The following is a 23,634-nucleotide window of genomic DNA, read 5'->3' on the forward strand; positions in this document are numbered from 1 at the left end:
ACCGTTGCACACTTTGAAAAACCAGCATATGTTTGAGTTAGAAGGAAAGTGTCCACCGGCAAATCGAGATATGCCAGCAATCGTAATTTTAGAAATTAGAATTTGCAAGCACGTAGAAAATTGAACCAAGAAGGTGAAGGTGTATATCAGTCCAGATCTCTGTTGGAATAATTAAGCAGTTGTGAGTACAAGTTACCGACTTAATATCCGCACGTCTTCACTTCCTGAGCCGATCAACAGCAGCTTTCCTGAGATCACAATCACCTAATCTCCATATAATTAGGAGGCAAGAAACAGAGGTGATGGGTTTTAATTACATACACTCTCAAACAGTCTTTACACAGGACCGACAGGAGAACAGTGGAATTATATTAATCTGTGTAATATCTGTGTCCATTATACCTCAAGTCTGGGGGTGAGCGACACATTGCTGCATCAGTATTACAGTACTCGATCAGGTTAGACATGGCAATAAATGTGTGCAGTGCATTTTTTTAGCCGTACATGTCATCAAGACCATTTTCAGCCCAGACAAATCAATACGCAGCAATCTGTTTGAAACCAGTCCTTCAGCTAAAAGCCGCATGATTTTTACAAGCGTTACAGTGCAGCAGAGTGAGTGAAACACAGCACTTGCAAGGTAGAAAGGGTGAAAGAAGCTTTTGAGAAGAGGCATCAAAGGGAAAGAGGGCACACTGAAGACAGAGCAAAAAAATGTGTGCAGCCTGTGGGGAATCCATAAAATCAAACAATCAAGCACACAATGATAAAAGCCTTTGAAACAAGTGAACTTAAAATACTCTGAGGCCAAAAGAATACACGTTCTGAAGTTATATCCCTATGACAGCGAGGCTGCATTTGGAAACATATGTTTATCTTTGATTCATATTTCATCATTAATATGAATCATTAGCTGTATTTTAGAATGAAGCATGGGGGGTAAGTCTTTGCAACTTACACTTTTTATACTAGATATTGACCTGTCTTTATGTGCAAAATCTTTAATATAACATGCTTACGTACATGCAACATACACAATACTGTAATGCTTGAGGTGGGCCCCCATGTACTAATGTCACTATCATCAGCATATGTTTAAACAGATGAAGAGTAGCTGCACTGTTAAATGCGCAAATTTTAGTCTTTACACCTTGAGAAACGGTTCGGGTTATTAAATAAGAAAATAAGGATTTTTTTTTCCTATAATTTTGTGACATTACTGTTTTACAGTATTACAGGCTTAGTTTAACAAAGACGGCATCTCAAAAACACAAATCCCATCCACATGGTTTTCTGTGAACAGTCAAACACAGGTTCATCAGGAGATGCTGGTTGTCGTAACAAATCTTTGTTACGACAAATGGTTAAAAAGTGCTCACTCTGTAAAACTGTAGAAATTTACAGTATTTAGTTGTTGTTTTTTTTAAAGCAACAATTTGACATTTTAGGAAATCTGCTTATTTGCTTTCTTGCTCAAAGATTAATATCTGTACAGTAAAAATGTAGCTGGAGCCAGCAAGCTGAGCTAAGCTCAGCACAAAGTCTGGACATAGGAAAATGGTTAGGTAGGAAGATTTTGTTACATTTGGACAGTCTCATTTCTAGTCTATATGCTAAGCTAAGCTAACCGGCTGCCGATGGTAGCTTCAGATTTACCGTGCAGAGATATACGTGTGTTGGGTCTTCTCATCTAACAAATGAGTGCATTTCCCAAAATACTGAACCAGTCCTCTGAGTATACAAGACACATTTGCTAGTAAAGCTAACTGTTAATATTTACTATGTAGGAGTTTGCAGTTACACACGTCATTTGACACATCGTCTCTGAACGCAGCAGAGCGAGTACTGACAACCACAGTGGCAACCAGACGCAGGTGTGAGGTATGAGTGAGGTGGAAGGTAGTGTTTGACATGTTGGATACACTGCCGGTGTTCTTGGGGGCTGTATGCCAAGTCAACAACTGTGATGCCAACAACTAAGCGTTGTAACATGACTTATTCTAGGCAATTTAGAATAAGGGGAGAGTTTCCATGTGAGGTAAAGGTGGCTTGTGTTGGATCTAGAGCTTAGAGGAGCGGAAGGACAGACCGTTATACATGTCAGCCCTGAGCCTGGCCCACTCAGCCATCCTCTGGACGGAGCTTTTCTCTCGGGTGAGGATGCGCGTGACCTTCTTCAGCTTCTCCTCGTTTCTCTCCAGGTAACGGATGCCCTCAGCCTGCAGCAGGTTGAGCTTCTCCTGCCGGTTCTCGTCCATGGCGATGTCTTCGCTCATGTAGGGGTTGAAGCGGAAGTAAGTGTCAGGAGGGAGGAAGGCGTCAAGCATGGCGTGAACCTCTGGAGGCAGGAGGAGAGGTGAGCGTGAGGCCGTGCAGAAAAACCAAACGTGCCATTTTACATCCAGACTAAACATACGATTAACTTCCTAATAGTACCAATATGTACAAACATTCAGATGTTGTGCTAAGCGAGAGAAGGGTGTGCAACGCCAAAGCTCGCCTGTCAGCGCAGTGACAGCTTGGAATAGCGTAAGCGCTCAGGGCTGAGAGTGTGAGGTAATACATGGTGAAAATGTCTGGCTTGTCTGTCAGACTTGTTTTCAAATGCTCCGTCTGAGAGGTTTAAAATCAACAACATACAAATGCATACAAACAGGCAGCGGGTAGCAATAACAGAGTAAATATGCCTGAAGGATCCAAAAAGGTGACGGCGGTTGTTTCTCTTCCCACGGTGATTCAGCAGCGCAGGAGTCCAGACATGGATTCTGTTAAAACTAGCTGCTTTTGAGACTGTGGGGCAAAACTCTCCAAGGAGTAATTTATCAAAAAGGTTATTTAGAGACTTTTACTGACTTTTATTTCTTGTATTTTTACAACCAGTCAATGTACTGTATTACATTATCGCATTGTGAAAAGTTATACACTGGAGGGTAAAAGTAAGATAAGGGCAACAACAAACTTCACTCGCTGGGTAGATATGTGGTTAATTCTAGAGATTAAATATGTTTTTTACCCATTATAATTCACTCCACATTCCAGCATTTAGTCCTGTCAGTCGCAGACAGTTTGTTCCTGCTCCTATCAGCGACCAGCGTGAAGCTCCAGACTTATCAGCACAGCAAGTTTGGTTCCAACTGTTGAAAACTTTGATTTCCTCTCTCAGCAGAAAAGATTACCATGTGGGCTCTGGGATGTTGTTAAAAAAAGAATCAAATAGTCTCTCATTCATTGTCTGCAGCTAGATAAAATCTTTATATAACAGATTTGAGTCTTTCATCTTTAATAGCTAGCTTCTAGTTGGAAAATCCGTTAACACAGTGACCAGACAAGACATCTTCTGAGTACTGGTTTCTTTTCTCTTTAAACAGTTTCGCCAGAAACCAGAAACAAAATAATCACACAAAGGCTCCAGAATCATTGCACATCAGGGAAAAGCTATCGCTCATTTAAAACCAGACTGTGGCGAACCCATAACTGAGTTAACAGCATTTATGAGTCTGTGCTACAAGCCTGCGCTGTGGTTCACATGAGTTCACCAAGATGACTGCCATGGACTTTGACTACAGGCCAGCTCTTACTGTAGCATCCAAGCATGTAAGGAAGTAGGTTAAAGTTTAAGCATTTTTGCTTTAGTTAATGTATAATGAATTAGCATGCTGGTTTCAAATCAGCTTCATAACATTTCACTATTTCCTTTTAAGTACAAGACCAAGTGGCTGCACAACGCTAACAACTGCACAGCAAAAAAAAACATCCTACTGCAGACTCTATAGAGCAACTACATAAGCAGTAAGCTTGCATCAGATATTATTTTGCTTGCCTGTAGTAGAGACACTCAAATGTCTACATCTGTGGGTGTAAACTGCAGCTCCACCTGATGGAGAACCTAATTAGTGGCCCGCTAAACATAACTGAGTGAGTTTGTGAGTGAGCACAAGCCAGTTCCATCAGCAGCTCTGTTTACTTCTAAAAGCCCATTAGATCAGCCTTATCTGTCCACAACAACAAACCGAGGCTCCACTGATACACCTAAGACAAAGTAGGAGGCTTGTGAACGCTGCGACGGGCGGGAAGCTTTTGAAAAAGAGAAAATCTGCGATAAACACTCTTGCTAATCTCCTGTTTCTAAATAACAAAGCCCGTTGGAGAGCTGGGGAGAGCTTAATCCCAGATACAGGAGGAACAAGTGCAGGGAAGCATCTAGGTCAAACGCTGCACAGTGGCAGCAGCAACAGGGAGGGGACCGAGCCAAATTTAGGCACAGCAGAGGTGCCCATGTCCAGAGGTGATAAGGAGACGGAAGAGGTTGCCACTACAGACAGCAACAATGGGACGTATCTGGAACAAAGTCAACCTGCAGTGCAGTATTTTCTACGCTGGTGACATCAAAACCTAATTCCTTCCCACAGAAGTGAAACAGAAACAGACGGTATAATTCATTCAGGTCTTTGTACAGTGTGTATTAACTTTATCTTCAAGTGCAGGCGAAATAACATAACAGGAAACTCAATCAACATCGCACACAATGCCAGTGCAACATTAGGTTGAATACCATCTATTTCCACCCTTCAATAAACTGTGTGGCGTATTCCTCTTTCATCTTTTGATCAGAGTTCGTCTTCGTTAATGCAGCTCGTCTGCGTTTTGCATGTGATGTCATGACTTCTGGGACCGTTCGGCTGAGATTTCCTGACTTTTATTTTCTAGTCTGGGTCAAGCTCCAGAAGTGGATCGATCTTGCGCTTCCCACAATGCAGTGGTTCTCAAACTTTTCCTGGCAAGCCTCCCTGCAGACGCCAAAAAAATTCATTCACAATGACAGGAGGAGCAACTTCAGGAAAAGCATTTGAGTTGAATTTAATGAAATAAATGTCAGCTCGATAGCATCAGCAAACTCTTGTTTATTGATTTTCTTGACATAATTCATGTTTATTCAAATTTGTTTCACTCGATATTTTACCCTGGTCATCCGCGAGCCCCTGCAGTGGTTCAGTGCCCCACCAGAGGGGTCTGCCCCCCAGTTTGAGAACCACTGCCATAACGTAATCAATGACATTTTTGCTTAGACCACCGTGCTTGGTAAACTCTCACTTTTCAAACATAAGAACTCCAGTTTGTAACAGAGGCTTTCTATAATAAATGTGTCGCTTTCAACAGAAACGCTGAGCACATCTTCAGGGTAATTTTCCCAGACTTTAGGAAGCTCCCTTCAGAGTGAAGAAGACAAATTAAGCCATTTTTCAAGTGGTGTTCACATTAGTTTGTCTACCCACCGTGGAGCTACACACTTTGACTAAATGCCATGATTCACCTCTCACGTGTTGCAGTGTCCGTCACTTACCCTCAGTGTCTGTGGCGCTGCTGATGACATTGCTGAGTTTGGTTTTGAGGCTCGTGTAGGTGGTGCTGTTCCTGCCATGGGTTTCAAAGCGGCCCGTACCCAGTGAGACCACACACTCCAGGGGCGTGTTGGGCCACAAACACTTGCACTCGTGGATGGCAAGTGCTGTGGGGTTGTTAATCAGCAGACCGCCATCCTGTGCGCAAACAGAAGGAGTGCCATGTTAGAGACTCCATTTACAGACCATGAATGCTTTCTTATGCCAAGACCACAGTCAGCGAAACCAATTAATTGGCATTTGAAACCTCAAAACCTTTCATGGATTTTAACAGTCAATAGATGAAATTTTTGAAGAACATCTGATGAACAAAAAGAACAGATCAATGTGCAGTTACAGAGCTGCTTGTAAGTCCACAAAGCAGTTGTTTTTTCCCCCTTTTCCTCTCCCTCACAGTTTCAGTCAGACTGGCTTTGATATCGAACAGCCGCCCAGGAGTGCTTTTGCTTTGGATCCATAGTCTACCCAAGGCAACGGGGGAGTAACTGGAGAGGCTGGTGGGATTGTTGAATAGGCATGAGGCTGAGGGGCCGCGGGGCTGCGGGCTGGCAACAGGATCAAACGCACAGGGGCCAGTCCTCATTAAAGAGGCCAGGCTGGGGGGTGGGAGCCGTGGGGCCCCAAGTGTCGAGGGACACACCAGGGGGAAGAGTGCTTGCTTATGTGACTGTGTGCATGTTTGATGGAAAGCTCAAGCCTGCTTTGAGTCAATGCATATAATAATGCGGGTATGTGCTTCTGACAGCGTATGTCACATGGATTCACACACATTAAGCCTCAGAGAGCAGAGGGGAGGGAACAGCCATCTTCCCAGCTCACTTCAGCAGCGTTGCAGCCTAACGACAATTCTGCACAGATCTGTGGGAGCCGACAGTGTGATGGGAAATATGAGGGCTGCTAGCAAGGCAAGGGTTTGCTAATCATCCAGGGAGCTGGACTGAGAAATTGTACTATCAATTCAAAGACCAGGAAAATAGAAATGCAGAGGGACTTGTAGTTAGACTGAGGGCACTGCATCAATAATAGCTCCCATGATAGCAGACGCTTCATGAATGACTTGCTGTGGCTTTTAATACAGCAGCTCTATATGAAAACTTTGTGTAACATTGAGAAATGACAGAAAATCCTTTGGGCTGTCTGTACCAAAATCCATCCAATAGCTGTTGAGACATTTCTCGAAAATACAGAAATGTAGTCTCATGGTGGCACAACAGAAAAAGACAGGGGATCAACAAAATGACTGTAGTTCATCCTCTGGGAACCACGAATGTCTGCACGAAATAGTTGATGTTTTAATCTGAACCGAAGAGGTGAGATCTACATTGCCCACGTTGCTAGTGTGGCTAAAAATGAAGAAATGTCAAAAAATTACAAAGGCAAATGTCTCCAGCTCCTCTGAGTACCACTGAAAGAGGAACTTTCTATGATTTAAAAGAAGTAATCTGTTATGATAATGCACTGTATGAATCATTTAAAACCTTATTGCTAGTTATTAAGAGAATTCCCTGGGAGAGCCAGAGCCTAAGAGAGCACCGCTCTCACTGGCTGAGATGGAAGTCACAAAAAGAGGGTTTCACTCTGCCACAAAGCATGGAGGAACTGCTGAGGCAGCCGTTTGTCCAAAGCACGTCATTATGCACCAGTAGGGTTTCTGGCAAACCAAGAAATAAATCGCAGAAAAGGGAGAAATGCCTGGATTGGAGTCGCTCCTAATGGAGACTTAGAGGGACTTGCACTGTCCTGAGCACCAGACGAGCCCAGCTGGAAACAACACAACTAAGCAGTTTTTGTATCACTCACACCACTGTGAGAGGCTCCATTTTCTGGACTCACTGGCAATTATGGCAACAGTCTGGGTCCAGTCATGGGTTCTTTGTGCTCATAGCTGGGGGCAAGTTTCACAAGCACAGTGGCCGGCCTCGCACGCAGAGCCAAGGCATGTAACATTAGAAGCCAACAGCACAAGGCTCTTGTGAGCTGGGAGCTGAATGCTATAACTTGTCTCCATTCAGTGCACCTGCTTGGGCAATTCAGAGCTGGTGAGCATAGTTGAGGCTTTTAAGGAAAGTCTGGTTTTCTGGCAGTGGGGATGCTTCGTGGTGCGACCGGAAGGCGGGTAGGTTTTCCTTGTGTGTGGCATTCAGAGCTTTTTAAAGAATCAATATTTAGCATCCGTCCTTCCTTGAAGAAGATGACACCAGACTAAACCCACCCAGAAAGGTTTGGTAGATGATGAAGCTTCAGTGGAGGAGCTGGGGCTCTTTAAAGCCACGTTTCAGTGAGATATCCATACTTGGCCCACTGCCACATTCTCATGAGGGTTTCCTGAGGCCAGGGCATATTTGAAGAGTTTAGTTAGAAACAATGATCTACTTTGCACGAACTGCAAATGAGCTTTGCATACGAAATGGACAAACTCAAGTTGTCTGTCAAACACGCAGCATGATGCAAAGCAAAGGTCACTTCCATTTGTGAGGATTTGGAGCTGTAATGCTGCTCAGACCTATAATTACTGTGGAAAAAACGTGCCACGTGTCGACGGATAAATGTCCTCAGAGGGTACACCCCATCAGTCATCACCATCTGACGGAAGTTTAACCCCAGAGTCTGAACGGAAGCTGAATGTTGAAATGGCGAGTCTGAATTTTGCCTTCCTGAAAGGCTTAATGCCTTCCTTTGACAGCGTTTCTTGATTCCGTTAGAGCTGTTTGTTGATACTCCAGAGGATCGCAGCTTCCTTGGCCTCGCCTTTGCCCTTCAGGGTCTAGTGGCTGATTCGCAGATCAGCTCCTTATTTTCCTGCAGCTTGAATAAAGCATGTTTTCAACTAATTAGGGCTCCCACACCTATGGGAAGATGTTTCACTCCTTCAGATATCCAATTAAACTGAGCTATAGCTCTAAAAAGAATCTTACAGGGTATTCTGAAATGAAACTACTGAGATGATACGAGCTGCGATAAATAAACAAAATTAAGACATGCATGATTTACGTGTCCCTTGCACTGCTGTTTGAAATTCCTCCGCTGTCATTAAGTTCTGGGAGCTTATCTTCATTGCGCCAGTTTAGGCAGCCTTAGAGGGGGAGAGCTGATTTGAATAGGAAAGAGGTGCTATCGTCAGGATCAGTAAAAGTCATTTCACGCCCCAGTGTACGTCAGCTCCCATTAGCTGGGACAGCAAACTTCATCCTCTTCATTCAGCCTGTGTGTCTCTCTATCTCGCTCTCTAACCAGTGGGTAAGCTTCAATGCTGTCTTGTGTGGGGGTCATTATGAGCGGCCACAACACAGAAGAGGACAGAGCGCTTGCTTAAATCTAAATGAGGTGAGCCTTCGACATACATGCAGTGCAGAATTCACATCACAGTCCCAACGAGCAGCTGTAGTCATTACAGTTTCTTCTTTGGCTTTCTTGACAGGGCTGGACTGAGGGGCACTGAGCTCTGTTGTGATTTATTATGGAGGCTCTGCCGCTGAGGCTCCCTTCTCTCAAATGATTAATTAGGGAAGCATTACATAAGCCACGGACATCTGATTAAGCCCGGCACAATAACCAGACTGTTTTCCAGAGATGATCATTCTATCGATACAGAACATAAAAGCTGCTATTAAGAAAAAATAGCCTCTCTCAATACTTCTAAATCAATCAACTGCGCATGAAAGCAAGCTCTCTCAGTCGCTCTCTGTGTAATCAGAAAAATATATCTGCTCATTGAGTCAGATTAATCGTCTAAATGGAATCCAGTCCGCACAAAGGCCACCACTGTCAGGATGTGAGGATGAGAATGACAACAGTGTTAGTGTGGTGAGTGACACTCTTAAGTGCCGGCCAGAGGTCTCCATGCCATATTATGTGATTACACCGACCAGCTCTCCTCTTTGCCTTTTTTCGCTTTATAGGCCCCAAAGGTCACATTGAGGTTCAAGTCATCTTCCCAGGCTGTCAATAGAGGAGGGACCCATCTGTGCGAGTGCCAGCTTTGCCTCAGGCAGGCAGAGAAATTGAGATCTACTGTGCACAGTTACCTTTTCTCACACATTGCGTGAATACATGACCACACATGTGCAGCCAGTATTGAAACAATGAATCATCCCTGCTGGCTGAAGTCATTCAGATTAAACTGCGACAATTCCTGCAGTGATATAAATGGGTACAGAACCCCCTTGCTCATATTTACTCAGTCTAGATTCCTTGAGGCTTTATGCACATATCTGACAGCTTCATATTAGGAAGCATAATTTTACTGTCTATCATAATAAGTCACCTACTGGGTAATTTAAAGCTAATTTCCCTGCTGCACATGAGAGGTTACTGAGCACACACAGGCTTGCATTTCAATACATTGCAATGGAAGGTTTAAAGCTGATTTGTTTCAAGAAATCTCATCTGGAGCCACTGCAGTGAGAAGCCTGCTACATGTGGTGCAGCACTGTGAGAAGGCAAGGGGGTTGGAGACAGAGGAAGATGCAGAAAAGCTTTCACACCAGCAGTCAGTCAACATAATCAGTGCACTGGCCTAATCCCTAAACAAGCATGCCAGTGCAATCAAGTGCCAGTGCATATGTATATAACAGAACAAAAAGGGCAGTCAGTGAAGGAAACAAGAGGTAAAGTGACAATGTGAGAATCCATTTACGCACGTTAATGCTCAAGGGACAGGGATCCTGAATCCGGGAGGAGGATGCTGTCTGCAGCAGGGCTCACGAGTCTGAGCTCCAACAGCCTCCAGGCCCAGCTCTCAGGGCTTAACACAGGAGGAGAGGGCTGGGATGAGGAGGAGGAAGAGGCTAAAAGCTCAGGTTTATACTCCCTGTCGCTTCTCTGAATCCACAACCTCTCCTCTCCTCCGGTCTGACTCATCTGAGAAGCACTGCGGTGCTGAGCATGTAATTTACGACCAATAACTTCACCTCCAGTGGCCTTTAAGAGGAAATGAAAGAGAAGAGAAGCGGGTGGTCCAAAAGGTTATGATTTTGTGAACTGTACTTTTGGAATGGCGCTTAATTATGTGAGACCCTGTGACTCTTCTGCCGCTTTTCTCACACAGAGTCAAGCAGTCTGAGTTCATTAGCCAAAGCTGCCACATTTAACGGCTTCTGGGAGTCATTTCTGACTCATTCCTGTTGTCATTCATTAGTTACAAAAAGTATAGGAGTGCTGATGTGACCTACTCCATTTCAGACTGTGTGAAGTCTTTCCTGCTGCCATGTCGGGGCTCTCAAGAGCTCACACTGGGGGTGGTGGCACACTGATCCCATCCCTCCCCATCGAACGCTGGCAGAGGTGGGCACAAAACACGCTCCCATTCCTCCCCATCGCCTCAGGAGACGCCATGGCAACTAGGCGGAGAAAATCAGGCCCTCCTCGCCATTCTACGCATGCCCTGGCATCCATTGTGAGACATCTGAAGTCTTCTCCTTCTGTGTTCTTTACAGCAGTGATAACTGAGAGAGCTTTAATGTGGAACCTCCCTCCCTTCATCTCCTCCTTTTTTTCGCTCTTTTCCCCCTTGTTGCTCCTCACTAACGCATCCTCTCCATGACTATGGTAGCAAGTGTGAGGCTTTGATAAAAACATGGCTGCTCTGCTTCAAAGGTCTTGCTCCAAGTTAGAATTTCCCCTGCATTACCAGTCTAAATCTGACTCTGTCAGACTTCCACTCCAGTCCGCACAATCACAGACACATCGAGCAATCACGACTTTCTTGAAACGCAGCTTGAGAATTCCGGCATTCGCTCAGCACATGGCATGGCGACTCTCCTGCACTCACCGTACAAAAGGATGATTGTTTGGGGCCTGAATTAAGTGGAAAACTCTGTGGGCGTTTGTGGAAAAGGGTGAGATGACTCTCCCTCCAGGGAATCCTGACGTCACACAGACAGCATGTTATGCTCACGGCTGGTTTCAGTGGCTCAAGCAGACGGCAAATAAAGCCATCAAGCTGGGTGGCATTTTGGAGATGGCTGGGTTCACATGGAAACGTATCATAAATGCTGTCCTTTGGCTTTGTCTTAGATTGCACTGTCCATTCAAAACTCATGAAAATTATCCTTTAAGTATTTTCATCCTGGTTTCAATCAGTTCTCCCAAATAAGCATTTACTTATAAGTCAAACATATTACTTTGATGTCTCTTTTTAAATTACATTACATACAACGGGTGTTTCTGGAAGATGTTTAATTCCATTTTCAGCCACAGCTGGCAGTTAAAGGAGCTGTGAAGACTCCTGACTTAAACACAGAAATTGTCTTTCAGGTAGCACAAACACAGAGTCCTCTACAACCTCCTTTCACCTCTTCTGGTATGTCTGCATTAGCATGAAACACAAAACTGAACTTTTTACAATATGTACATGTTTATAGCCTAACGTCAATGTTCTGATGTGCAAAACTCTGCTGTTTGGAATAGCAAAACACAGCAAAACAAATACTAGAAGAATAACTCCAGTCATGGTGAACGCAGGTGAACCAAATATGAAAAGGGATAGAACGTGGAACAAATGAGCAAAGGCTCAAACCACCAAGGAATTGCCAGTCAAGGCAAAACACCTCCTTAAAATATTCTCTAAAGACTTATTAGCCAGAGAAAAACATGAGCAGGGCAAAGAAAGCATCTGTTACTAAACCAGGACTGAGGCTCTCTTTGCCATTTCATTCAGTCCAAAGTCCAAATGTAACAGATTTCACTTTAAACATGTTAAATATATTAAACTAGTGACGGAGTCTCATCTTCTCACAGTGTGAGGTTTCCTGGTGGCGGTTAACAGAGTTTGGAAAAGTAGTTCCATAATTAGATTGTCCGTCTTTTCATTCTAATGAGGCAGACGTAGCAGTTTTGAGTGATGAAGGAAGCGCAGCATTGGGCTAATTTATGCATCTCAGCATAGGGTGAGACCTGCTAGACAGTAAGCTGGGGAAATCTCCCACCACAGGTGGGGTTTCATCAGCTAGTCTCTTTCATTCTCTCCCCCTGAACTTCCCCATTCACCTACACAAGTAACACAGCTTCCAATTAAGAGTGTGGGAGCGTGCCGACACGGGATATTGCCTTTGATCCAAACACATGCTCATTCACGTGTGTGAGTTCGTCTTTTCAAACACATCTGTGTCTGAATGTCAATTGAAGGGATATTGACATCTGGATGCGACAGGTCAAACACAGGCTACATCAACTGAATACTCAAACAGAGGTGAAGCACAATGACTTGCATCCATGTTTTCCTGAGTGCTTTTTATCTCTATTTTGTAAAAATTTACATTTACGTGTTTTTCTGCTCACATGGTTTCTTTTTTCTTCGTTGCTCTTTACTGACTAAGCCCTGACTGAAAAGGTGAAGGCAACCAGAGAAGCCATACGCATTGATCAGTAAAACAGCAGAGTGGAGTGGCGGGTTGTTATGTTACTGATGGCTAATGCATACCTGTTTAGAGGAGATGGATGTAAGTGTGTCTCACTGCGACTCTACCCCTCACTCTCCTGTCAAAATGCAACTGACTGGAAATAAACACCGACAGGATGGAAATGCAGTTCCTCCCTCTCACTTGCTGCGCAGAGGATTTTTCTCATTAGGCTTCTCGAAATCCTTTAAAATCTCCACCGTCAACAGCGACTGCACAAGGCATTTAAATCCACAATAAGCCCTGTGTTACTGTAGCAGAGGACTGCAGTTAAATTTCCACTAGGTGTGTAAATATATGGTGTGAATGTGAGCTGGGTATGAAAGAGAGCATCAGTGCAAAACAGACTTAACACGCACACTCAACATGAAGTATCACAATATTTATGTGGCTGAGCAAAGGTCTTTGAACTTGAGAACATGTTTGTTCGTTCTTTTCATGCATCATGGCCAAACCGTTCGGAGTATTAGAATTTAATAGAGTAGAAACAATTGCAGCATGAGAGCAGCTTTGTAAGGAAAACACCAATGCTTTCACAAGTTTTTACCAACATGATACAATAGTCCATAAATTACTAAGGTATATGAATTGGACTCATGTTGACTCATGATTCAAGAGTTATGAATTAATAAAGTGACCCACCTTTGGGTACAGTAGGGCTCCATGAATCTCAACAATTCAATAAGAAGACATTCAAAATTTCATTAGTATCAATCAATTTGATGTAATACCACAGCGCACTATTACCCAACTAACGGATCTTCTGCAGGGCAGCGTCCATGCGCAGCTCGGACACACCGGGTGAGTGGGTCTGACTAATCTCACGTTCAGGCAACACTCGTCCTTGTTTGCAAAGCTTGATCAGACACGGACGTATTGTAGCGTTTTCATTTTTTCCAACAGAATATCTGACTCTGCATACAGTCAGTCAATCAGTAATCAATGAACACACAGCTTGAATCTGCACTTCTGAGTTTTTTGAAGTGATGAGCTCTTGCTTGCATACTGCCTCTCTCTCTCTCTCTCAGACGACCTCGTTGACACGACTGTGTGTGTGTGTGTGTGTGTGTGTGTGTGTGTGTGTGTGTGTGTGTGTGTGTGTGTGAGAGAGACATCAACAAATGGCAGCATAGTTTTTTCTCTGTTCATTCGGCTAAGGTGCTATGAAAAAATGTTAAGAATGTTAGGATCCACGTTTTGGCAATTTCCACGTTATTCGGCTTTTTCTTTGATTCTGTCTTGATTATCCCTGATTCAGCCTGTGTTGTCAGCATCTTATAAATCACAGGGCCCAACTAACCATGATCATGAAAAGCAATGCAGAGATACAGCTTTTGTTTAGTATAAAAATGGCGTTAAATAAGCATATGAAGACACCCCCCATATGTGGTACTAGTGCAACTGACCCTAAAATGTGTGCATGCAATGTTTTGGATTGACCTCTCATAGTGTGTTGATTGCTGACCCATAAAGGTCTACAGGACAACGTTCAGTATTTGTTATGTTCTGTAACACGTGCTCTCTTTGTCTGTAATGGTGGTGTTATACAGGAATTTAAGTTTACGCAACAGTTGCGCTCATAACAATCATCCTCGATAAAAGCATAAGCTAAAGACTTCAAGTCCACTGTCATGAGTCCGTTCACTTTCCTTCTTCTGTATCCAACACTGATTTAATCATCATGCCCGCTGCCACTCTTTCCACTGCCCTGTTACCGCTGTGTGTGCGACTGACCTGGTGGAGATCATCTCCCAAAGTGAACTCTTGGAAATACCCAGGGGCTGCTGACGTAGCACGGATGGCCTGCCAGAGCTGGTGCTGGCAGCCCCCTAGATAGGGAGAGCGCACCCCGGGCAGCAGGTTGTAGTTCCTGAACACATAGGCCTTCAGAGGAGTGCCCCGGTTCACTATGGTGCTCACCGCTGCCACCTGCAGGTAAAGGCCGTGGCATACAGCGTGACTTTTCTTATTCAGCATGAGGCAGCATTTTACAATCAAAAAAAAAATCTAAAACGCAGGCATAACATCTGGACTGACATTCTGACAGATTCATTTAAAATCATCTCAGCCTCAGAGGAGTGTGCTGACATATGACATCCAATCTTTACCCTTACTGTCCCATATGACTTCTGAGTATTTCCCTTCTACTTGTCATGCAGAGGTATGCAGGACAGAGATAGAGAAAAGAGCTTCCTCTGTAATACCCCACTGAACAAGGTGAGGCAAAGGCTCATTGGTCAGTGCCAGAGCAGGAATGAGTCAGACCATCTTCTAAGGCTCACCTTGGGGCATTCGGGGTTTCTTGAAGTCTCTACCAGGAGATGAGAGCCCATTTTCTCTCTGTGGAAGGGAAGATAGGATGATGTTATTTTCTGGTTTAGTGAATTTTGGATAGCAGTGTGACTTGATACAGATTTCTTTCTGCAAGCTTCACAAATTCCCCCTGCGCATCAGTTAATGGAGCTTGAAATCATTCTGTGATCGGCTTAATTATATTTAAAAGGACCTTTATACTGTTCTGGAGATTTTTAGGCCATTTCCAACAATCTATGTGGACTTTATCTGAATGCTTATAATGCATGTGGTTTTTATCCTTTACATGAATAAAATTCTAATAAGTAACTATGTCTGCATTTTTATTGAAATGCACAATTTAAAAAGCATTATCATTAGTGCTGTCAATCGATTAAAATCGATTAATCGCATAAATGTCATGGTTAACTCGCAATTAATCTCAAATTTTGCACATTTTTATCTATTCTAAATGTCCCATTAATTATCATTTTAATACTGTTATCAACATGGAAAAGTGGATAGGCTTGCTTTGTGCAAATGTTTTTTATTGAAAACAACAACGTGTAGTGTTATATTTCACACTAACATTCTCATTTTGAGCAGTCATTCACATTTGAATGAATCAAATCTCACACAATTTAACACTGTCAGTAAACAGATGACAAAAAAAATAAATGCTTGGTTACAAAAAAGCCCCTTCAACAACACTTTCTAAGGGATCAAAACAGGGTGATACAAGATAAAGTTACAAAGTGCACATCATTGTGAACTAGGACTCAGCCTATAGTGCAGTTTAACCATGGCTTTAACTTTCCTTTCTTAAGTTTCCTCTGAACATACAGCAGTCAGACTGTCATGCTCTTCTGTTTATTCACCAGAGGCTGATCAACGCAGCCTCTTATTTCTCTCCAGAAACAATGAACATTGCTTGGCTATGGCTGCAGTAAGCTTGTTTTTAGTTGCAGTATCAATATGTCTCTTTCCAAACTTTGGTCTTGTCAGTCGATCCATCTGGCAACTTTTTGAAACTAAACTTTCTATTCAGAATCTTGTTCGCATCCATTTCGGCGTTTCGCACTTGACATCCGCCTACACCTTCACAGCTAGCAAGCAGACGAGACCAAAACACACGTGGGGCGTGTCTATTGTTTTGTTTCCGGTTTACAATCGGATCCTGTAGTTTTTGCAACGTTACTCGCCTGGCCACAGCCTATAAAAAACTACAAGTTCACTAGGTCACAAAGAGCGTTAATCGCACGATAAAAAAAATGACGTCGTTAAAATTGATTTGCGTTAACGCCTTAATAACGCGATATTTTTGACAGCACTAATTATCATACAATGTTAACATAACTTTGCAAAAACAAAGAGCAGATGAGATGTTCACTTTATCATTTTAGTTTAGAATCTCTGTGTTTACTTTCATAATGGCAAGAAAATTTACAAAAAGGAAAGAATCAAAGAAAAAAAAGGACATAAAAAATAAAAGGCTTTTGAACAGTTTCACCAATGTCACAGCATTTTACCATGGCTCCACATTAACAAAGCACAACCAGCACACCGCCATCACTGAGAAAGGTACTGACCTGAGGATGTTCTCCCAGGCCTCGCTGTCATAGAAAGCATGGCTCCAGCCCATCTTCACGGTACCAACAATGACATTCTGCTTGAAGACATCTGAACCCAACTTCCGGTAAAGATCATCACACTCGTTCAGCGGGATTTGGAACACACCCAGCAAGAACCCGAGGATAGCACCTGAACGAAAACCACATGTGAACAGTCAAAGAGGGGGAATGGCTGAGAGGTGCTGGTAAATGAACCATTACAAGCATATCTTTGTAAACAGGAAGCACAAGAGTTTCAGTCACTCCTTTGGGAATGCAACATGGTAATCTTGGTAATAAATGAGCAAACATTGTTCTGTTACTCTCAAGGTGTGGCATTGATGCAAGGTTAATTGCCTGAAGGATTATCTGTTAAGAGTGACATCGCAAAGGCATGGGATTAACATGGCTGTCACACTATAGGCAGATACTTTTCAGCTCCTTTATCTCCATGATTAAGGATCTCTGAGAGGATTTCCAAGCCACAACAGTGCTATGAGGGCAGAGACAAGGTGCACCTGAATAATGTGAATGATCAAAGGAGCCAGATGTGGCCCAGATGGGGTTTATATGTGCGGACATCATTCAGTCTAGCAGGCGGATTACATTATGGTTTGACAAAATTGACTAAGTGTGAAAATAAAGCACCTCCAACTGTTGGAGATTAAGACTCAGAGAACTGATAGGAAGTGGGAACAAACAGAAACTTCTGGTGGTGATTAAAGACCAATGTGCTCTGCAATTAAAATGCAGTTTCTTAATCTGCTGTGAAGTGAAACCAACAAAGTGGCAGATGGAGAAGACTGCATGAGGATGGTCCACAGCACCCCCTGGTGGTGGTTTTTCATTAAGGGAAACGTATGAATTGACCTCTTATGCAATTTCTGAAACAAAATGAAGCTTCAGAATTTTATAAAAAACATAATTCTATAAAGAATTCAAGAATTTGGAGGATTTGAAAGAGTTTTGCTGGGGCCTAAGCAGCAAGGCTGACCTTACAGTGGTGCCGTTGGTGAAATTGAGGTCAAAACAAGTAGAGCAACAAATGGGTCAGAGTGTGATCAGTGCTGCCAGTCCAGCCTGCAACACTATTCCCTCATAAACCAGACACATCCACACGTACACAGAGGCAGGGCAGGAGGACAACGCACCTGTGCTCACACCACAGATATAATCAAACAGTTTGTAAATGGGCTTGCCGGTCAGGGCCTCCAACTTGTGTAACGTCTGAAGTGCAAGAATTCCCCTGAAAGCACAAAGTCAGACACAGACATCCACACAGAGCCATAAATTAATAAGACGACAACCGCAGCACGCAAATTAGCCACAGATTGACGGCTGACTGACTTTTCAAATAGAATAACAAAGACAAATGGGAAATAAATCCCTTTCCATTTAACTGAATGTTTCTCAAGAATACATTTACTTGACTGATGAAACTGCTAATAGAGGCAGTGATTGCTTTTCAAAAAATGGCCTTTGCTGAAGTGAATGCCATTAAGTTCCACTTGGAAAAGAATCAACATCAGCAACTCTTATCTTCCAATAAAAAGAAAGAAGAAGAGTTGAACTTGTACCTTAATCCTCCTCCATCTATGGACAGGATCCGGATGCCCCGGCCTTTAACAGGTGTGTGGTAGCCCACCAGAGCGAGGGCTTCTCTAACTGCTGCCCTCAGGCCTGGGTCACTGGCCTGTTTCAGACGCAGCAGGCAAGGGATAACCTTCTCCTAAGGAACATAAAAAACACACTGTGGCAGTCAGAATACATCTGACATCTGCTGTAGCCTCTATCCCTGTATTTGTTTACAATCAGTCATACTGCATTGCTCCTATTCTGCTGCTTGTTTTCTTTCAGCATGCAGTTACCCACACAAGGGCACAAACAATCGATGCTTCCTGAACGAGACATTGATCCCACTGTCTCTCACCAATTGATTGGAAATTGACAAGTTTTGCCATTTTGCAAGTCATTGTTTAATCAGAATGAACTCAGCAAAACGAAGGTGAGATCGTCTGCTGTGAAAACTGAATGCATGTCAAACCTGCACTGAAATGAAGGCAGATCAAGTCTGGTGTTTTAAGGCTGACCACACCTTAAAGACCTTGGATGGTGGGTAAATAAAACTTGACACCTTAAAGCTACTATAGACTGAATTTGCAACTCCCTCTGGAGATTTCTGTACGTGTACGTGACTTCCAACCAAACCGTCATGATGTAAACTGATTGACAGTGCTGGGATGTTTGTGAGGAGTCACTCACAGCACAACAACATTAAGACCAAATTCAGGTCAGTCAGTCACCACAATGTCATCACAGTGGTCTCTTTTATTTCTGTTTCCATTTCCAAGGCTTTCAAATATTCCTCCTCCAACAAAATGTTGAGCTAAGCACTAGTCTTGATCTGTTTTTTTATTTTTTATAGATGACTTTCTCACACTCGTAAAAAGTGGCCTTGGTTTGAAATAGGTTAGCACTAAATACGTTCCACCATCACGGATAACGCTGACACATAAATAAATGCTGCAGTATGCAGTCTGCATGCAGTTGCTGGGCTCTTGACATTTTGCTTGGCATGGGAAAATTCCCAAACACAAGCAGAGGGTGATTATGTACATGATTTGCACGCCACAACTGTTTAACAGCCCATGATCGATATAACACATCATGTATGCATAGAAATAACGCTGCTGTGAACACTGCCATTGCTGCTTTTGATATGTTAAGACACATCAGACACGTCCCATTACATTTTGCATTATGCTAGAAAGAAAAGCTAGTCACCTTGACAGCAACACCACTCGTCTCTGGAAACTCCAGGAGGTGGTAGCTGAGGTCCTCCACCCTGTTGATGTAGACCCTTACATCTGATGCCCTGTGGAGACCCTGTACCAGAGCCCGAGTTCGATTGTCCACACTCACCTTGGCAATGATCTAGGAGGAAAAAATGTGCAACCTGTCAGCTAAACATTAGCTGGCATTGTCATTGTTTAATTTCTTTCTCTTGTGTCCTCCTAGACCAGGATGAGAGACAGTAAGTGAGAAACACATTATACAACACTAACCTACAGTAAATAGGGCTGACAGTAAGCTGATGACAAACAAAGCTTGCTTTACCTGCACAGGCCAGACCCCAGAAGTGAACTCTGAATCACTCAAAGGTGGAACAATGCCATAAACATTCTGAAATGCTACTGTGTATCTCTGTATCTAATGTTTTCTCATAACAGCTAGCAATTTATCCATCATCTAAAGGTAAACTGGGTTATCTGTATGTCACATCAATCTACTGTACATCATCAACCAAAGGACATTCGTCATGCAGTGTTCCTGCTATCTGCTAACTTGTGCAAAACATCTTGTTCTGTTTAAAATGACTCAATCCAACCTTGGGATTGAATAAAATGTCAGCTGTGTTTATATCTCCACATAACATAACATAAAAGCCTGGCTTGGCATACAAAGCCCACACCTTCTGTTGCCTCTACCCTCAGAGATAAATAAAAAAAAAAAATCAACAAAAAGGCTCAAAGTTATGATCAGCACTGAACAACACTGAGGTGCAGTGAGGCATTTTGCAAGATAATTGCTTATGTTTCCCAAACACACAGAAGAATACTACAACCCTGATTCCAGAAAGGTTGGAACACTATGTGACAATTTGCTGATCCTTTTTGACATATACTCAATTAAAACAGTATGAAGACAATATATTTAATGTTTAAGCTCATCAGCTTCACTGATTTTTGTAAATATCTGCTTATTCCGAATTTGATGCAGCAACTAAAGACTGCGAAAGTTGTGGAATGCTCCAAAAACACCTGTTTGGAACATTCCACAGGTAAACAGGTTGATTGGTAACAGGTGAGAGTATCATGATTGGGTATGAAAGGGGGAAAACTGTTGTTGGTAAGTTAATTTGCAAATGATTGCATTCTGTTTTTATTTATGTTTTACACAGCTACACAATGTTTTCTGAATCAGGGCTGTAAAAACACAACAAAATATGTGCTAATTGTGATTTTATTATCCCAACATTAGGTACATCTAAAAATAAAACTTTATTTTTTGTAGACTTACCTTCTCCCTTTGAAGCAGAAGTTTCTTGGCTTTCTCCTCAGCAGCTTTCTGCTCTTTACTAATCGTGGCCTCAGTCGGCTTGACTAGCACATCCGCAGACTTCTTCTCCACCACTGCAGCACGTTTGGACTCTGCTGTCCTGAACTTGGGGACGAGGGGAGCAATGTAATTTCCCACGAAGGCTTGTACAGTGGGAGCTGAGTAGGAAAGGTAGTGTCCTAAACCCTTCTTAGAGGAAGGTGGGGTAACTGGAGCAGGAGAGTCTGTTTTAGCAGACACTGGCATGAGGTCACTAGTTGGTTGACCCTGAGAGGGAGCAGAGGAATAGTCAACATTGTTCACTTTCTTGTCCTGAGTCTTTGTGCTGCTGCCAAAGTATGAATTGATATGATGGGCTAGGTAGTTGTAAGTCTCATCCAGGTTGACTGAAAAGGTGCTGGGATGGAAAAGTGCTGTGGTTTGCTTGGAAGTTGTGCTCTTGCTCCCAGTATCACTCAGTGAAGGTTTAAGCTCCTCTTGCTTCCTGGTACAACTGGCTTTGACAGCTGGAACAACGCGTTTTAGCCTTTTCTCCCTTAGTTCACCCACAGTCACAACTGTGGCAGTGACAGTCGCCTGGGAAGAACTGTGAGGATAGGTAGAGGTAGTGGCACTTGAATCAAGCGTAGCAGCCGAAGTAGGAATAGGACTGGCAGAAGACGAGTCACATATGGGTTTGGGTGGAGTAGACAGAGAAGGGGTAGCAGCATTACTGGGAGTGGAAGTAGGTGTGACTGCACTCTCATTAGCTTTTGCCGTTGATTCAACACTAGCCTCAGCCTTTTTCCCAGCCTTTAAAGTATTTGGTTTAAGTCTGGCGATTTTGGAGAGAAGTTCTGTATGTGTGCCGCTCACAGCTTTAGAAACTGTGTCCAGAGTGTTCCTCACCCGCGACATGTGTTGGCGCAGACCAGCAGCCCACCGTGAGGCTGAAGTGTTCAAATACAGGGTGCTGGTGTGGAGACACCTTTGTCGAAACTGATTAGCTTTAACAAGCCATCCCTTCCGCCTTGTGATCCTCAGGTGGTGGATGTGCTTCCAGCTCAGAAAGCCAACCTTGTGGTGACAAGACTGTCGTACATGAACCCTGCAGTGAGATGTACCAGACAAGGGAAGTGATGCTGCTGACTTGCAAACAACATGTGATTGCCACAAATGAAATGCTCTGCTTCCTTTCACCCAGGTATTTGGAGCCCATCTATGACTCATTCTCTCAGGTCACGGGGGTTTGAGCCATTCATAGCAATGTTAAGTCTATGCTGTCCCTTTTCATTAGCCTGGTGATGAAAAACAGAGAAAATAATGCATACATGAAAGCAAGGAAACAGTGAGAAAGACAATGGTTTGTGACATGTGAAATAATAATGTTAACTGCTCCTAAATCTAGCATTGTTCACTTTTCTTCAGAAGGGACACCCCTTTGGTAAATGATCCTGAGAGGACAACAACATAGCTAACTTCTACCGAGAATCACATTTCAACATCAGCAACTAGCTGTTAGCTCCCCAGCTAGCTAACTCCCCAGCATTCATAAAGGCCACACAAAATATAATGAAGCATACCAGTCATTTTATGCCGTCGTGTTATGAAAGCCGGAAATCCTTTAACATTCTCATTAAGTTGCCATCCTTCCTTAATGTTAACAAGAAAGTACAACAACGTACGATTGTAAATACGGTCATTCGACCTGACACTGCTTTCCAGAATGACGTGAGGACGTCACTCAAAAGAAAAACAATGATCACGTGACATTCAATGGGCTTTGTAACTGGCTGTCTAGCGCTGGACCCCTTAAGTCGAGTCTGTTGATTGGTTGAGAAAATTCTTCCCACCGTTAACCGCAGCTGAGGATCAACTTTTAGTCATGACCAGCGTACACCGTAAACGCTCCTGGGTAGGCGGACTCGCACACCCATTATTAGAAATGGGTCCCCACCCCTGCACGGGAATCACACATACACAAATGGAGCGCTCGGCAGACACTTGGAAATAAAATGACTACTCCTTTTACAAAATGTTTGCATCATGCAATAACTAAAATATAAATATAAAAAAATATATAAAGTTTAAAATACGCCTACAACTCCATAAGATTACAGTATGTGTAGTATAATATTGATAGACGCTATAATACAAACACAACAAGGGTGACTGTCGTCTGTTCGAGGGTATGAACTGCTTTAACTGACAGTGTAGACTTCTTATGTCTAGTCATCCTTCTGCAGTAAAAGGAGCGAAGAAGAAGTGATGCTGCTTTTACTAATGCTTGTTGATAACACGACCTAACAGCTCGACACTGTCATGTTTAGTGTTGGGTAGCTTTTTTTTTTTTTTTTTTTTTTTTAGGTTGTTTTGTTTTGTACAAAATTACTGTTTCCTTACTGACTGCAGTATTATTATTTCTAATGTAGACTCTGAGGTAGTCTATGTGGCTAGGGTTGAATGTATATGCTTGAGCTTGCATGTTTATCATATATTTGTGTGTACTTCCAGCCTCGACTGAATCTTGTCTTTCTTTGTGCAGCTTATGAAAGGTTATCAGATGAAACCAAAAGAAGGGATTATGACCAGTTTGGTGACTCCTCTGCATACTCCACTAGGGAGACACATGGCAGACATAGGCAGGGTGCTCACCAACCTTTCAGCTTCAACTTTGATGACATCTTAAAGGACTTTGACGTCTATAGCTAGAATAGACGTGCCCGCCACTGAAGACACTTTGATAAACATTCTAGATTCTGCAAGGAGCCCCACAGCAGACACAAGAGACACTTTCATGGAGGTTTTGGAGCAGGTATCTTTGATAACATGTTAGAC

The 23,634-nt window shown here is 43.0% G+C and overlaps 1 protein-coding gene across 2 annotated transcripts; it reads right to left on the bottom strand.

The window, feature by feature from the left end:
• Positions 1-394: 394 nt before the first annotated feature.
• On the bottom strand, positions 395-22,524 carry LOC139337978 (calcium-independent phospholipase A2-gamma-like). 2 transcript variants are annotated; one of them, XM_070972840.1, is made up of 10 exons: positions 22,380-22,524; positions 20,779-21,904; positions 19,483-19,632; positions 18,276-18,427; positions 17,850-17,944; positions 16,678-16,849; positions 15,079-15,136; positions 14,531-14,725; positions 5,342-5,537; positions 395-2,338 (listed from the first exon to the last, which is right to left on the bottom strand). In XM_070972840.1, the coding sequence occupies exons 2-10, from the start codon at positions 21,712-21,714 to the stop codon at positions 2,061-2,063; spliced, it is 2,232 nt and encodes a 743-aa protein (XP_070828941.1). In that variant the 5' UTR covers positions 21,715-21,904; positions 22,380-22,524; the 3' UTR covers positions 395-2,060. The 2 variants fall into 2 exon arrangements, with proteins under 2 accessions (XP_070828941.1, XP_070828940.1); XM_070972839.1 differs by having other exon boundaries at positions 20,779-22,094.
• Positions 22,525-23,634: the final 1,110 nt, after the last annotated feature.

The sequence above is a fragment of the Chaetodon trifascialis genome, chromosome 10, assembly GCF_039877785.1.
Source record: "Chaetodon trifascialis isolate fChaTrf1 chromosome 10, fChaTrf1.hap1, whole genome shotgun sequence".
NCBI classification, from domain to species: Eukaryota; Metazoa; Chordata; class Actinopteri; order Chaetodontiformes; family Chaetodontidae; genus Chaetodon; species Chaetodon trifascialis.